The following is a 14,412-nucleotide window of genomic DNA, read 5'->3' on the forward strand; positions in this document are numbered from 1 at the left end:
AATCCTTGCCTCCTCAGCACTTGCTTTGCTTCCAGGATTGAAGCGCTCACCCTGGGGGAATGGTAGAGAAGAAGCTGTGTAGGCTCACTCACCCAGAAGCCCTGCCAGATTGTATGCCTTCTTCTGTTCAATTGCCTCATAATTCAGTGCCTCAAAGAAGATATCCAGCACCAAGAAGTTCTCCCTTAGGACGGTGGGAATAATGGAAGCAGGAGAGAGAAGATTTACAAGCAGAGCTTTTCCATATATCCCTCCATATAGGCCCTCCAGGCCTTATCTACTGAAGTTTTGTGCCATCACTACAATGTAGGAAGTTTGTCCATTGACTTGAGCTACTATCTAAATTCTTCAGGTGCTCCTCAGCAACGCGTTACTCACCGGATATAGGTCTCATTGCGGTTGTATTTGCGAGCAAGGTACCGGGCCGAGCCTTTGTTGGGAATGCGTACCATGGAAATCTCCTTGCCATAGCGGGTCACATTACATGGTGTGGGGCAGATACAGCGTTCCTGGGTATCTTCAATGGCTGTATCTAGGAGTGGAAAGGCATGCATGGACAGAATGGATCTGCTTTAGAATAAAATACCACGTAGAAAAGGAAATTGCTATCTCTAAGGCTATGACACACGGACTAGATAATTGGCAGACTTCCCCATTTTTCAGGAATTTTGACTGCAGCCTACAAAGATACCCTAGTAGTCAAATCACCTTCAGTGGTTGCTTAGCAGATCTGGGGTAGCCAGTTTGTTAAGAGGGCAGAGCATTCAAGAACTATTCCCATGAGCTTCGTACTTTAATTATCTTGTACTCTAGCTATCTGGCCATTCTGCCAAACAAGTATTTGATTTTATTATGCATAGGGGTCTCATGAAACAGACATGGGAAGCCGAAGGTTGTGTGTACTTATTTAAGTTGAGATGGGAGAGATGGTAGCTCTGGTCATAACCGCAGATGTATGGATGTTTTAATTTTGTAAACTGCCAAGGGTCACAATACTGCACTACTGTAGTATGTGCAGTTAACAAAGGAATAACCACCACCCACTTTGTTCATACCCATCACAAGCATAACACCTCCCACTCATTGCAGGGGGGAGGGCAAAAAAATTGCCTGCTCTTGCCCTAGATTAGGAGTAGGCAAACTTGGCTCTTTTATGACTCGTGGACTTCAACTCCCAGAATTCCTTTTTTTTTTGTAAAGATTTTATTGATTTTCTTTTGTATACATATGTTAATTTTTCAATCAACGAGTTTGTTTGGGATTAGCTATGCTAATACATATTCAATTCCTAATCCTTCATTCTTTCCTCTAACCAATGATAAAATAGATCCCAAATTTGGTAGTAGTCCTTGTCTTCTTTATCTTTCAATCTCATAGTTAATCTGTCCATCTCTGCACATTCCAATATTTTCCTAATTATTTCTTCTTCTGATGGCAATTCTTCATTCTTCCAGTATTGTGCGAAGATTATTCTCGCTGCTGTAGTGATGTGCAAAATTAAGAATAAACTCTGTTTATTAATCTTTTCAGGGATTATACCTAGTAAAAAAAGTTCAGGTTTAAAATCAACATGTTCACCTAATAATTTTTCTAACCACGTATGTATCTTTCTCCAATAAGCCTTAGCTTTGCCACAAGTCCACCAAATGTGGTAATACGTGCCTATATTATGTTTACATTTCCAGCATCTATCTGACATATTTTTAAATAGTTTTGCTAATCTTGCTGGCGGCAAGTGCCATCCATAAAACATTTTATACAAGTTTTCTTTATATGAGGTTGACATTGTTAGTTTATAGTTTCTTCCCATGGCATTTGCCACTTTTCTAATTCTATATTATAGCCAAAGTTTTTTGCCCATCTTATCATTGTTTCTTTAACTTGTTCGCTTTCCATTTCCAAAATTAACAAAAAATTATACATTTTCTTAATTAATTTCTCATCTGAGGTTAACAAAATCTTGTTGAACACAGTTTGATCTTTATAGAATCCATACATTTTCACATCTTTTTCATATCTATTTTGTATCTGTAAATGTTCCCACCATGACAGGTTGATCCCCTGATTTTCCAGTTCTTGCTTAGATTTTAAATTCCCATCAATATTTAGAATATCTCTATATGCCCATATTTTTTCAAAGTCTACCAAGTTCGGATGTACAAATGCCTCCATCATTGATAACCACCCTGGAATTTTTAGGTATATTTTAGTTTTAATTTTTCCCCATACTATTAACAAGGCATTTCTTATAAAATGATTTTGAAAATACTTATGAGCTCTATTTTTCCATGCTGGCTCAGGAATTCTGGGAATTGAAGTCCACGAGTCATAAAAGAGCCAAGGTTGCCTACCCCTGACCTAGATCTCTTTCAGAATTGCTACTGATCAACATTCCCACATGGCCGTCTTAGGATAGTTTGTGGAATTCCCAGTACTTGTAATTTCAGCTCAACTTATATCACACATGCACACTTTCATCAGGCTGGAAGCCATTTTCTTCCCCTCTATCAAGCTCAATAAAGCCAAGCTTGAAAGTTAAGATTTCGGCTACCATGAAAATTTTGTGAGGTCATCATACGAAAAATTCCTGTTTTTTAGAGTGAAGTATAAATGGATGAGGGCACTGCTCATTAAAGATGCTATGTATACCAAAAGCTCATGAGGTAAACCAAAGAAAGAAATATATAGCCCAAAGTTCATGGACACTGTGCATATCCATCCATTCACACATTTTTTCATTAGTAGAGCAACATACACGCCATCCCCCTTCTCTCCCTAAGGAAAGTGTGTCTTAGGAATTACCAAAATCTGGCAGGATGAAGCTAACAAGTGGATTACAAAGCTAAAAGGCTATGACTTATACAAAATTAATAGACCTGACAAAAGGGGAGGAGGCAATATGGGTGAGGAAGTATATATATCTGTAGCAATTCAAGAATTTCAGCCTAAGGGTTCAGCAAGAACATCTGGCTAAAAATACAAAGGAGAAGAATCTATTGTTGAGATTGCCGACTCAGACAAACAATCTGAACAAAGCCCTCCTGGACCAAATGACAGAACTTTTAGGAAGGAGACCTGTAATATTAATAACAGGAGATCTGTTATTTTTCAGGTCTGATGGAAAATAAGCTTAACTAACGATTCAAAATCTCCCACGTTCCTCAGTAGTTCTGCTGACTGCCTCATTTTTTTAGGATGTTGAAGTACAAACAAAAAGAATAGCTCTTCCAAATCAAGTCCTAAACAATAGCAAACAGCTGATTGAAGAACTAAAAATAGTGAGACCATGGATGGAAGTGGCCACAATTCTGGGCTTCAAGAATCATCCTTACCCTAAAAGCAAGTAATATCACACATAAAATCACACATGTATAGTTGACTTTAAGAAAGCTAATTTCAGAGAGCACAGAGGTGTACTAAATGAGGTCCCATGGATGAAAGTCCTCAGGTCAAAGGAACATAGGTAAGTTGGGAAGTTTAAAAAAATAAAATACTAGACACATAACCACACACCACTAAGCTGAGAAGAAAAAGTAGGGAGAAAATAGTTTAGGGAACCACAATGGATATACAGGGGCCTTCTGACTAAGCTATGGAAAGGAATTTGTGTAGGAAATAAAAACTGGGTGAAATTACTAAGGAAGGTATGCTATCAAGTAGCTAATACTTGCAGAAATTAAAAAAAATGCTCAAGGGTAAAAGAAATTCAAGCTTGCAAGGAAAGCCACAAAAAAGGGCTTTTTAGTTATGTCAACCGTAAGAGGGAGAAAAAGGAAGGGATGGGCTCGTGCTGCTAGGAGAGGATGGTAGGATGGTTACAGGTGAAGAGCCCCTTAGTTCTTTCTTTGTTTCAGTCTCCTCCCTCCCTACATGGGAACAGCAGAAGAACTGAGAAAAGCCACAAGATGGTTAGGGACTGTCTGGCTACTACAGATGGGTTTCATTCCCCAGGATCAGATCAAGTATATCCAAGAAGCTTAAAGGAGCATGCAAAGGTTAGTTTGGAGCCTCTTTCTGTGATCTTTGAGAAATCATGGAGGATGGGCAATTTAGAGGACTGAAGTAGGATAAATTTTGTTCTGTCTTCACAAAAGGGGGGAAAACTACAGATTAATCAGCTTGACAATGATACCAGGCAAAACTCTAGAACAGATTATTAAGTAGTCTGTTTGTCAGCATTTAGAAAACAATGCAGCACATGGCAGGAGCCAGCATGGGTTTGTCAAGAACAAGTCACCCCAAATTAATCTGACCTCCATTTTTGGTAGAGTGGCCTGTATACATCAATGACTGCCATTAAAGATGGGAGAAAGAGATGGGTGGCATGCTGTAAAACTGTTCTAGACCTGTGATAACTACATTTTTATCGATGAGTTGGAGGAAAGAGTTGAAGGAATCAGGGAGTTCGTAGATGACACAAAGCTCAAAGAGGTGTCTGATACTTTAGATCAGGGGTGTCAAACTTGCAACGTTACCTGATGTGTCGCAACGTACCACAACTTTTTTGCCATTGCCGGCAATGGGGTGTGGACGCGGTTTTGCTATGATGCATCTGGCCCGCGGGCCGGCAGTTTGACACCCCTGCTTTAGATGAAAGAGAAGATAAAAGAAGATCTTAAATAGGCTTGAGTATTAGAGATGAAATAAATAGAACGAAATCTAACAGGAAGAAATACAATGTTCCTGTGTAACAGGTTCTGCATCTCAGTCTGAAAAATGTAAGGCATGATTTCCGTAAGATAGGACAAGAAACATTACAAGGACAAAGTTCAGGTGGATATCAGGAGAAAAAATCCTAATAGTGGAACTGTTCAAAAATGGCACAGACTTTCTTGGAAGGAGTTGTACTCTTCTTTGTTGGAGTTGTTTAGAGATGGATAGCCATCTACTGGGGATCCTGCAGTAGTGGATTCCTGCAGTGGGCTGGGGTTTGGACAATGTCCAGTCCTTATATTTTATCTACTACTGTATAAGATTCTGCTTTTTCTCCCATACACACCAAATCACTTATCTCCTTCTCTAAACGTTCTTCCTTTCTCTTGCTATGTACATGCATTCAGAGAAGGAGCAGGGCTTTAGTTGACCAATCAAGAGTTTCTGTGGGTTGGAACCTGCCTTAAGAACCAATAAGCTGCTCCCCCACCCAAATGCAACTAAAACTCTACTTAATTATGACTGGTTGCCCAGATCCTCTTTATTGGTCCCTTCATGGTTTGTCAGATACCTTCAAAAGTACCTACCTAGTGTGTGATCAGCACATTCAATGTAGACATTGGGTGAACAGATGGTCTCATTTCCTGAAAGAGAAGAACCTGGGCAGTAGTTAACTAGAGATGTTTGCTTTACCCAGATCTGAACTCCTGCTATTCCTATGGTTGGGACAGAGAGAGGGTGCCTAATAATTTTGCTATGTGGATGTTTATTCTGCTTCCTTGGTACAAATGCATCCGTTGGCTAGAAGCCAGTGTAACATAGTTTTCTCTTCTGTACATGTTGGGCTTGCCATCACCACCAAGTAGTCAGCATAACAATAGACTTGCTAGGAGTGGATGATAGGTGTTGTAGTTCAACACATATGCAGGACACCAAGTGGGGAAAAGTCAGCCTCATGTCATAGTTAAACAATTCTCTGGGCTACATAATATTATTTAGGGCAGTAACCTGGTGATAGTTGAATATATGGAGTCCAAAGACCAGTGAGATTTGTGCATGTGTCAGTAGCACTGCCCCCTCTTGTACTTAGAAATATGGGTCAGGGAGAGAGAATACATGTTTCCAGAATCCATCCAAGGTATTCCAGTGGGGTGGATTGCACTGCAGCAGTGGTGGGATTCAGCCGATTTGCACTACTTCGGCAGAACCGGTAGCTAATTTTTTGTTGCCCAGGCCCAGAATGGACTTCTGGAAGCGGCATCCACACAGAGAACTTGTTGTTCACATATTTGAATCCCACCACTGCACTGCAGCCTATGCTGACAATGACAGATCCTATAAAGAATGAGGGAGTGAAGGTGGCATTAGAGCTTTTGAAAAATGGCTAAGTAGAATTGTTGGCAGGTCTACATATCCCAGGGTGTGAGATAGTTCAGTTCCTCACTTAGAATGCCCAAATTCTAGACTGTAATCATTATGGAACCCCCCCCCCAACACACACACACATCTGTCCCATTAGGTTGAACTCAGAGCAAAACTCTAAGTTGAAGTTAGTTGGTCCATAATGGCTACAACCTTGGAAGGGGGAAGGGGGGGGGCTGGATCAAGTATTATTTTTCCCCTGCTGTACAGGATATAGAGTATAGTATGAGGAGAGGGAGAATTCAAAGCAGTCTCCTCCAGTCTTGTCCCTCTCAAAAGGATGTCTCTTGGGATAATGGGGTGTGTGATTCAACATAATCAGAGAGTACCTAGTGCAGGGGTAGGCAACCTTGGCTCTTTTATGACTTGTGGACTTCAACTCCCAGAATTCCTGAGCCAGCTATGCTGGCTCAGGAATTCTGGGAGTCGAAGTCCACGAGTCATAAAAGAGCCAAGGTTGCCTACCCCTGACCTAGTGAACAAGACTGGTTTACAAATGCTCCATATTTGTGTGGATTTGTGTACCTTTAATGTCGGTATGACAAAAATATTTATCAGATGAAAGGCTTTTGAAGCTGGAAACAAATGGAGGGAAAAGTTTCACCAAGCTTTGTATCAGATTGTGACATTCAAATCACTGGAACAGATGTGAGGAGCAGATGTGAGCAAAGCCAAGGTTGGCCCCACAGGCTCATGGCAAATCAGTTTCTGGAGCAGATTCTCCAGGCAACCAAGAGGTCTGGAGCCGCCTGTGAGGCAGGTTGAGAAGGCTTCCCTTACCTGGCATATGCACCATGCGACACTGGCAGTTTTGCACCACCGCCTCTTTCTCACACTGCAGCCTGCAAGCAGCAATGCTGTATCTCTCGTAGCCAGGCAGGGTCTGTTCCTCCTTCAGGCTGGCCTGGCAGCTCCCCCAAGGCTGGGGCAGGTATGTCAGCTGCAGGAGAAGGGGAGCAAGCTAAACACCAAGAAAAAGCAGTGCTTGTCCAGTGACGTTGTTATGCAAAAAGCCTCTCCTTATACACGCATGTATGCAACCCAACATTCTACTCCATTTTTCCATCACTAAAAACAATCCCCAAACAGGATGCAACTGATTAAAAATGCACAACTAGCAATGTGCTTAAGAAATTTTAAAAAATAAAAGGAAAAGTCTACCAAACAATTAAAAAAAACTTGAAAAGGTAAACAATGCTAGGCTGGAAAAGCATCATAGCACCATAGCACTGAGCAGTGGTGGGATTCAAATATATGAACAACCGGTTCTCTGTGTGGATGCCGCTTCCGGAAGTCCATTCTGGGCCTGGGCAACAAAAAATTAGCTACCAGTTCTGCCGAAGTGGTGCGAACCGGCTGAATCCCAGCACTGGCACTGAGGCTAGTACTGGAAGGAGTGGCACATTCATGAATGAACAGGAAAGGAATTCCAGAACTGGATAGTTGTACCAAAAACGCTGTCCGTTGAGCCACAACTCTAGGAATATATTTTCTTGTTGAAATCCTTTTTCGAGGCCAGACGTCTCCTTCTACAGTAGCCAGCAACTTCTGTTGTAAATAATGTTTTCCCATTTTTCTCCACTCTAAACCTGAAGTGCTAACCATGAATTTCATTCTTTGTTTTTTATTGAAAATTTTTAAAATTTTTACAAATAGGGAAAATAAAAAATAAAAAACAAAAAACAACCCTACCCAACCACCCCAACCCTCCCACTCCGTCCCCCCCAACCTTCCTAGAGCTGAATATAGGCTTAATTAAAATTTCTAAAAATCTTAAAAAGAAATTAAAAAAGTATAAACCATAAATATATCTAAATACATTACATAAACTTATAAGATAATTAACAATAATATATATGTAAAAAAGAAAAGCATAAATATTAAAAAAGAAAAATGCTTAAAAAGAAAAAGAATAAAAGAGAAAAGAAAGAAGAAAAGATGTATATATATATATATATAAAAAGAAGTAAAATAAGATAAAATAAAAATAAGAAATATAAGAAAAGAGAAGAAAAAAAATACAATCTATAAAATATTAAGATTTATATATAAGTTATTGAAAAACTAAGTAATATTTTTTTATATCCAACTTATGTTGTATAAAATCTATCCATTTTTCCCATACCGCAAAAAAATTCTCTTGCGATTGATCCTTTAAAAAAGCCGAAATCTTTGCCATTTCCGCCAAATAAGAAACTTTAAAAAACCATTCTTGCAAGGTAGGCAAAGATTCCTTCTTCCAGTATTGCCCTACTAACAACCTTGCGGCTGTAATTAAATTTAACATCAACCATGAATTTCATTCTTAAGGCTAGAAGATTTTACAGTTGCCTCTGATTTTATGGGTAACATCTCAGGTTGGTGTATTTGCTTTTCTAAATTATTACACCCAGTAGCAGTTAAGAATCTGTACTTAGGAAATCTCTACTTTAAAACCCATCCCTCACTATTACAGCCTCCACATCCTGCAGGATTAGGCTCTGAGTAACATTGAGCGTAAGAGACATAGGCAGCATCTTCTAATATTAATTAGACGTTTGATTTAAATCCACCTTTCCTCCAGGAGGTTAAGGCAGAGTGCTTTGTCTCCAATTTTATTCTTCCAACAGTAAGGTTGGATTTAGAGATGGTGACTGGTCCAAATTCCCTCAAAGAGCTCCTGTGGACGAGGACTAAAATGTTGGGGAACCAGAATGTAGCTAACTTCAAGATCAGAATCTAATGAGGAAATGATGTGATGAGAAGTGACCTATCAAGCCGATTCAAACAGAGTTTGACAGAATGCGAGGAAATGAAACTTCAGTGCATAAATTTTGACTTCTCTTTGGCTCTGAATATTTTCTTAATGCCAATATTTTCTTTAACATTTTCTTAAGGAAAGATGAACCATTCATCCGTATGCACCAATTCACTGATACATTTGAATATTTTTAAACTGACCCCTGCCTTATGCTGAAATTCAAAGAAAGTCAGGTGGCATTAATGACATTTAATCTGAAAATGTGTGGCAATGGGGTGGAGTAGAAGCAGAGATATTAAATTGTCCCTATTCGGTGCAATTAAGATAATAATGCTTAATACTGTGCAAGGATATTTCTTGGAATGACTTTTGAGTCATATGATTTTAAGACTGCACAGCTTTCTCTAATTATAACAACTGTATTTATCTTCTCAAGTTTTTCCTTCTACTCAAAAAATGACAGAATTATTTTATGATCAGCTCCAGAATCTTAAATAATATTGCCTCTTTTTTTCTTTTGTAGAACATACTTACACTACAAAATTACATTTCTTTTTTTTTCATTTTAATTCTCATGATTTCTTCTTGGCTTTTTTTTTTAGAAGTTGTTATCCCATAGAATTACAAGTGCCACAGTTCCCTGGAAAAATGGAATATCCATTAAACCAATTTAAATAGTGCACGAATATTGGCCCATTGTAGAAGAGGCTAGACAAGGAAAACAAAAATGGCCACCTTAAAAAATTGGCAGGTTTTTTGATGTCTTCTTTCAAATTGCATTAGAGATGGAAAACTGCAACATTTACTGAATAACTTGAAAATATGTTCTGCTGCTGTCTTTTTTGGCTGTCAGCTAATGGAGTTATTACTTTATTTAACTCCTTTTCAAGCAAGAGCCTGATTAAAATATCCAGGCTTGACTCACAGGATGATCTCCTCAGAAGAATTCACTATACCAGTAGTAGTCTACATCTGGCACCTACTTCTGGGTGTGGACTGGAACTGACTGGGAGAGATATCTCTGTTCAGTGAAATTCTGACTATGCTTTTTACTGACAACTACTAGACAACCCGTGCATTATTAGATCATCATTTCAGAGATATTTCCTTTCCTAAACAGAAACCAAATGACCACAACTGGGCAAAAGAACAGCGGAAGCAGGAGTGACTTCTAACTCCTGCCAGTTTCCACATTGAGTTTCCTTGTGTGAGGCTGGGAGAGAGCATAAGAAATCTTCCTCCCTTCTTCCCTCCCTCCCTGTCATTCTGTCATTTCCTCCCTCCCTCCCTCTAGTAAATGGCTGCTCACAATAAGAGTTTTAGTAGAAACTTCCTGACAGTTAGAACAATTAACCAGTGGAAGAACCTGCCTCCAGAAGCGGTGAATGCTCCAACGCTGGAAGTTTTTAAGAAGAGACTGGCAGCCATTTGTCTGAAATGGTATAGGGTTTCCTGCCTGAGCAGGGGATTGGACTAGATGACCTCCAAGGTCCCTTCTAACTTTACTACTACTACTACTACTACTACTAGTATATAGAGTAGTATATACTACTATATACTATATATATAGTATATAGTAGTATATAGAGCCTTCCCCTCCTCCAGCTAGTCTTACTAATCAAAGTCCTATGAAGTCCTTGGATTTCTGTTATGATGATATTCTGTTAGCCTTTTGTAAGGCCCTAAAAACCTGGCTATGTTCTCATGCCTGGGGTGCTGAGTGTTTCCTGGCTGTATTACTAACTGATCAAGTATCTTGGTGGCTAGGCATAGTTATTTTGGATGTTTTTAGTGTTTTTATTATTTTAAAATATTTTTAGTATTTTTAATTGTAGCATTTGTTAAATTGTAAGCCACCCAGAATCATTGACTGAGAAAATTGAATAAATGAACGAACAAATCCTTTGAGAATGTTTTCAAAAGAAAATTAGAGTCCAACCAGGTTTGATTTTTTGCAGTTCATAGCTGACTCAAGGGATAAACATCATTTGAGAAAAGTGATGCTACATTACAGATTTCTCCAGTTTTATATCTTTCAGATGTGCAGCACTACAATTTCCAAATCTCCTCTCTAATTGTGGAAAACTCTTTCTTTCTTTCTTTCTTTCTTTCTTTCTTTCTTTCTTTCTTTCTTTCTTTCTTTCTTTCTCCCTCCCTCTCTCTCTCTTTCTCTCCTTCCTTCCTTCCTTCCTTCTTTCATCCATCCATCCATTCATCCATCCATCCATCCATCCATCCATCCATCCATCCATCCATCCATCCTTTGAATTAGTTGGCTTCCAATCTCACTTTGGCAATTCAAAAAAACGCAGCATATACAGTACATTAACAAGAACCTCAAATAACAATTTGACCCAATGCCAGGGAACATATCCAAGTATTTGAGGCTTTGCAAAAAGCCAGCAGAGTCAGGGCCAATATAATCTCGGGGGAAATGAAGTTAAGAATGGTGTCCAGGCGCCGAAGCAGGAAAAGCATGGTTTCTGGGCCTCTGTCTCTCTTATCAACTTTTAGGTGCTATCATGACCCCTCCTTCTTACTCCCACCATTATCAATTTCTCCCAAATAATGCTGATTCACTCTTTGTCAAACTAGCTAGAGGAACTTCTACTTTCTGGCTCTCACCCGCTGCTCCTGGCAGGAAATGAAGGTCTGGAAACCAGGGGAGACTCCAAATCCCAACTGATGAATGTAGGGTGGCTCATCCTGGCTGTGGATCTGTACTCGGATTCCAGCTTCAAATGATGTCTCATCTGGAACGAGAAGTGGTGGTGCTGTGGTTAGGATTTCTTTTGGGAGGCCTAGACATCAGGGGAATGTGTCCATTCATCTGACAACTATGATAATGTATTCGTGCTACTCACTGTAGGCACATTTCTCTATTTTTTTTCCGTCTTATGACTGTGTTTGTTTCCTGCCTTGTCAAGGGGATTTGTTAGTTACTAAATAATAAAAGCAGTCATACAAACACCCGCGAAAACCTCAGAATATATATATATATATATATATATATATATATATATATATATATATATATATATTCTGAGGTTTTCGCGGGTGTTTGTATGTAGGGTTTTGGTTATTGTAGGTATGTTGGTATGTTGGTTATTCGGGTTTTGTCCCGCGTAAAATTGGAGTTTCTTGAAGCACGAAGCTGAAAACACCAGCCTGAAGATGACAAATGGGACTGCGTCGAAACGTCGCCAAGACACTTCCAATTTTACATGGGAGAAAACCCGAATAACCAAAGACCTACACATATATATATTTCTGAGGTTTTCGTGGGTGTTTGTATGTAGATCTTTGGTTATTCGGGTTTTCTCCCGAAGCACGAAGCCGAAAATACCAGCCTGAAGATGATGAATGGGACTTCATCGAAACGTCTCCAAGGCACTTCCAATTTTACGCGGGAGAAAACCCAATAACCAAAGACCTATATACAAACTTTAAAAAAAGTCACAGATAAGCTGCCAGGATCTCTAGAATTGGTACATTAATTTTTTATGAGTTTGACGTGGTGGCATATCCACCACAATTAATTTTTGTATTTTTTCCAGACCAACCCAAGTGTTGGAAAGGGGTTGCCAGCTCTTCTTTCTGAGCCTCCCTCCACCCTCCCAGTCACGTGACCCGTACTGCATTTATTACTAAGGGATTAGAAAGAATTCTAAAAGCTGTCATCTGCATGCTTTCCCTGCTTTGTTTAAAACACAAAATATGTAGTGATAACCAAACTATTTGGATATTTGTTTGATATTCAGGTATTGAATAGGGTATGCAGCAGTTTTCCCAACCCCGGGGACTTGGCTCTTCAACTCCCAACACAACTGGAGGAGAACAGAAATCTGGTACAGAATTTTTTTACTATTACAAGTAACACATTTTTGACTCTTAGTTAGTTTCATCCTAAGACAGATAGTCATTTAATCAATATTTCTGGGCTTTGGGGATTAATTCCTTTATTCAGGGTAGAATGGGGCAACTGAATGGAGCTGAGTATTTACTGGCTGGATGCCCTTCCTCACGCCTAGACAGAGTTCGCAGATGTTTTCTCTGATAGAGAAATATCTGCCGCTGCCTAGGATTGAACTCTCAACCTTCTGAGTGGGAGATGAGTATCTTCACCTGTGGGCCACTATACTGCTTAATATCTGTCATGGATAAAAAGAGTAAAACAGAAAGTCAGGACAGAATCATATATCTTCTTAATATCATGCAAACTCTTACTGGTTTCTCTCCAGATGGGCAAGTATTCCTCCTGTTGGATGTCCAACATGATCTCCAGCCCATTCCCCATCCCACTCTGGCGAGTCATCCGTGCTTTGTTTCGGTCACCATTGAATGTGTAGCATTTTCCATAGCGGGTGTAGACCTGCGGAGAAAGGACAAATCAAAGGGGTCCAGTATTCTGAGGATGCCAACAATATTGCAGATATCAGTACGGTTACAAGGAGTGGGAAGATTTCCTTTCATCTGTGGCTATTCCAATCCGATCCATTCTTCACTCTGTTTACATTTTTCTTTCATCAGGAAAGAAAAAAACTGTGGTATTCCAAATATTGCTGGATTCTAATTCCCATCAGCTTCAGCCAATATGCTGGAGGCTATAATCAAGAAATTTTTATTTTTATTTTCCTCCCCCTTCCTTTGCTTAATGAGTGTGTAAGAGAGAGGGGGGGAGAGAGAGAGAGAGAGAGAGAGAGAGAGAGAGAGAGAGAGAGAGAAAGAGAGAGAGAGAGAGAGAGAGAGAGAGAGAGAGAGAGAGAGAGAGAGAGAGAGAAAGAAAGAGAGAGAGAGAGAGAGAGCGTGCTCCAGTCCTGTCTGATAAAGTTTTATTTCTTGGCTACTTTCATCACATCAGGGGACAATTCACTATTCACTCCTGCATAAAAGAGAGATGGATATAAAACAATCCAGAGAGGAATGAAATTATATAGTCACACAAGAAACAAAGAATACTACCATCTTTACAAAGTCAGAGGGCACATTTATTGTGCACTTCTCAGGGGCAGCTAGCTAGTTACTGAGAAGCAAACATAGAACTAGAAAGGATTTTGATGTGAACCAGTGGCTTTTGTAATTTTATAATATACAATGCAGCAACTATCTGATTTTCCTGAGAGTGGGAATGGAGAAGGGGAGAGAAATGGTGCTTGAAATCAAAGATCATAGCAACCTCCAGAATTCAATGGCAAGTTTGAAAGGGATACTAATCAGAGGGGAACCAACATGAAATCCAACATCAGATATCCCTCAAGGAGTGATGTTGGCTGCTTTTGTATCTTGGGCTCTCAAGAAGTTCAGCTGCTTTCTGAAACAAACTGGAGAAACCATTCTAAATTTTATAAGGCACTCAGAGTCACCTACATATAAATTGAGAGACTATAGAAATTTAATAAATATTTTTTTTAAATCCTATCTTTTGATGTTCATCAGATACTATCAGGATATTAATATTAATCACTTTAAATCAATTCCTTTTTTCCTTGGTCACTGTCAGTCTGATAGTTCAGATTTCTGAACTCTGGGATCTATCAGAAATATTTTAGGATTTTTTTCCCTGTAGAATCAAGATGCACACAATACTTTGATCATCC

At 39.4% G+C, this 14,412-nt stretch overlaps 1 protein-coding gene across 6 annotated transcripts in view; it reads right to left on the reverse strand.

Moving 5' to 3' along the window:
* ASIC4 (acid sensing ion channel subunit family member 4) overlaps nt 1–14,412 on the reverse strand; it is a 113,671-nt gene that overhangs the window by 22,183 nt on the left and 77,076 nt on the right. For 5 of the 6 annotated variants that reach the window (XR_005558003.1, XR_005558005.1, XR_005558004.1 and 2 more), the window contains exons 2-7: nt 13,043–13,187; nt 11,441–11,568; nt 6,856–7,036; nt 5,241–5,297; nt 379–532; nt 93–184 (exon numbers count right to left, since the gene is read on the reverse strand). Coding sequence is in view for 3 of the 6 variants with exons in the window: in XM_039354411.1 (XP_039210345.1) it covers nt 93–184; nt 379–532; nt 5,241–5,297; nt 6,856–7,036; nt 11,441–11,568; nt 13,043–13,187 (757 nt within the window). In the remaining 3 variants the exon portion in view is untranslated. The remainder of the gene's footprint in view (nt 1–92; nt 185–378; nt 533–5,240; nt 5,298–6,855; nt 7,037–11,440; nt 11,569–13,042; nt 13,188–14,412) is intronic. The other variant, XM_039354410.1, reaches the window with a different exon arrangement.

The sequence above is a fragment of the Crotalus tigris genome, unplaced genomic scaffold, assembly GCF_016545835.1.
Source record: "Crotalus tigris isolate CLP2741 ecotype Arizona unplaced genomic scaffold, ASM1654583v1 scf7180000018550.1270297659:1495590, whole genome shotgun sequence".
Taxonomy (NCBI): Eukaryota; Metazoa; Chordata; class Lepidosauria; order Squamata; family Viperidae; genus Crotalus; species Crotalus tigris.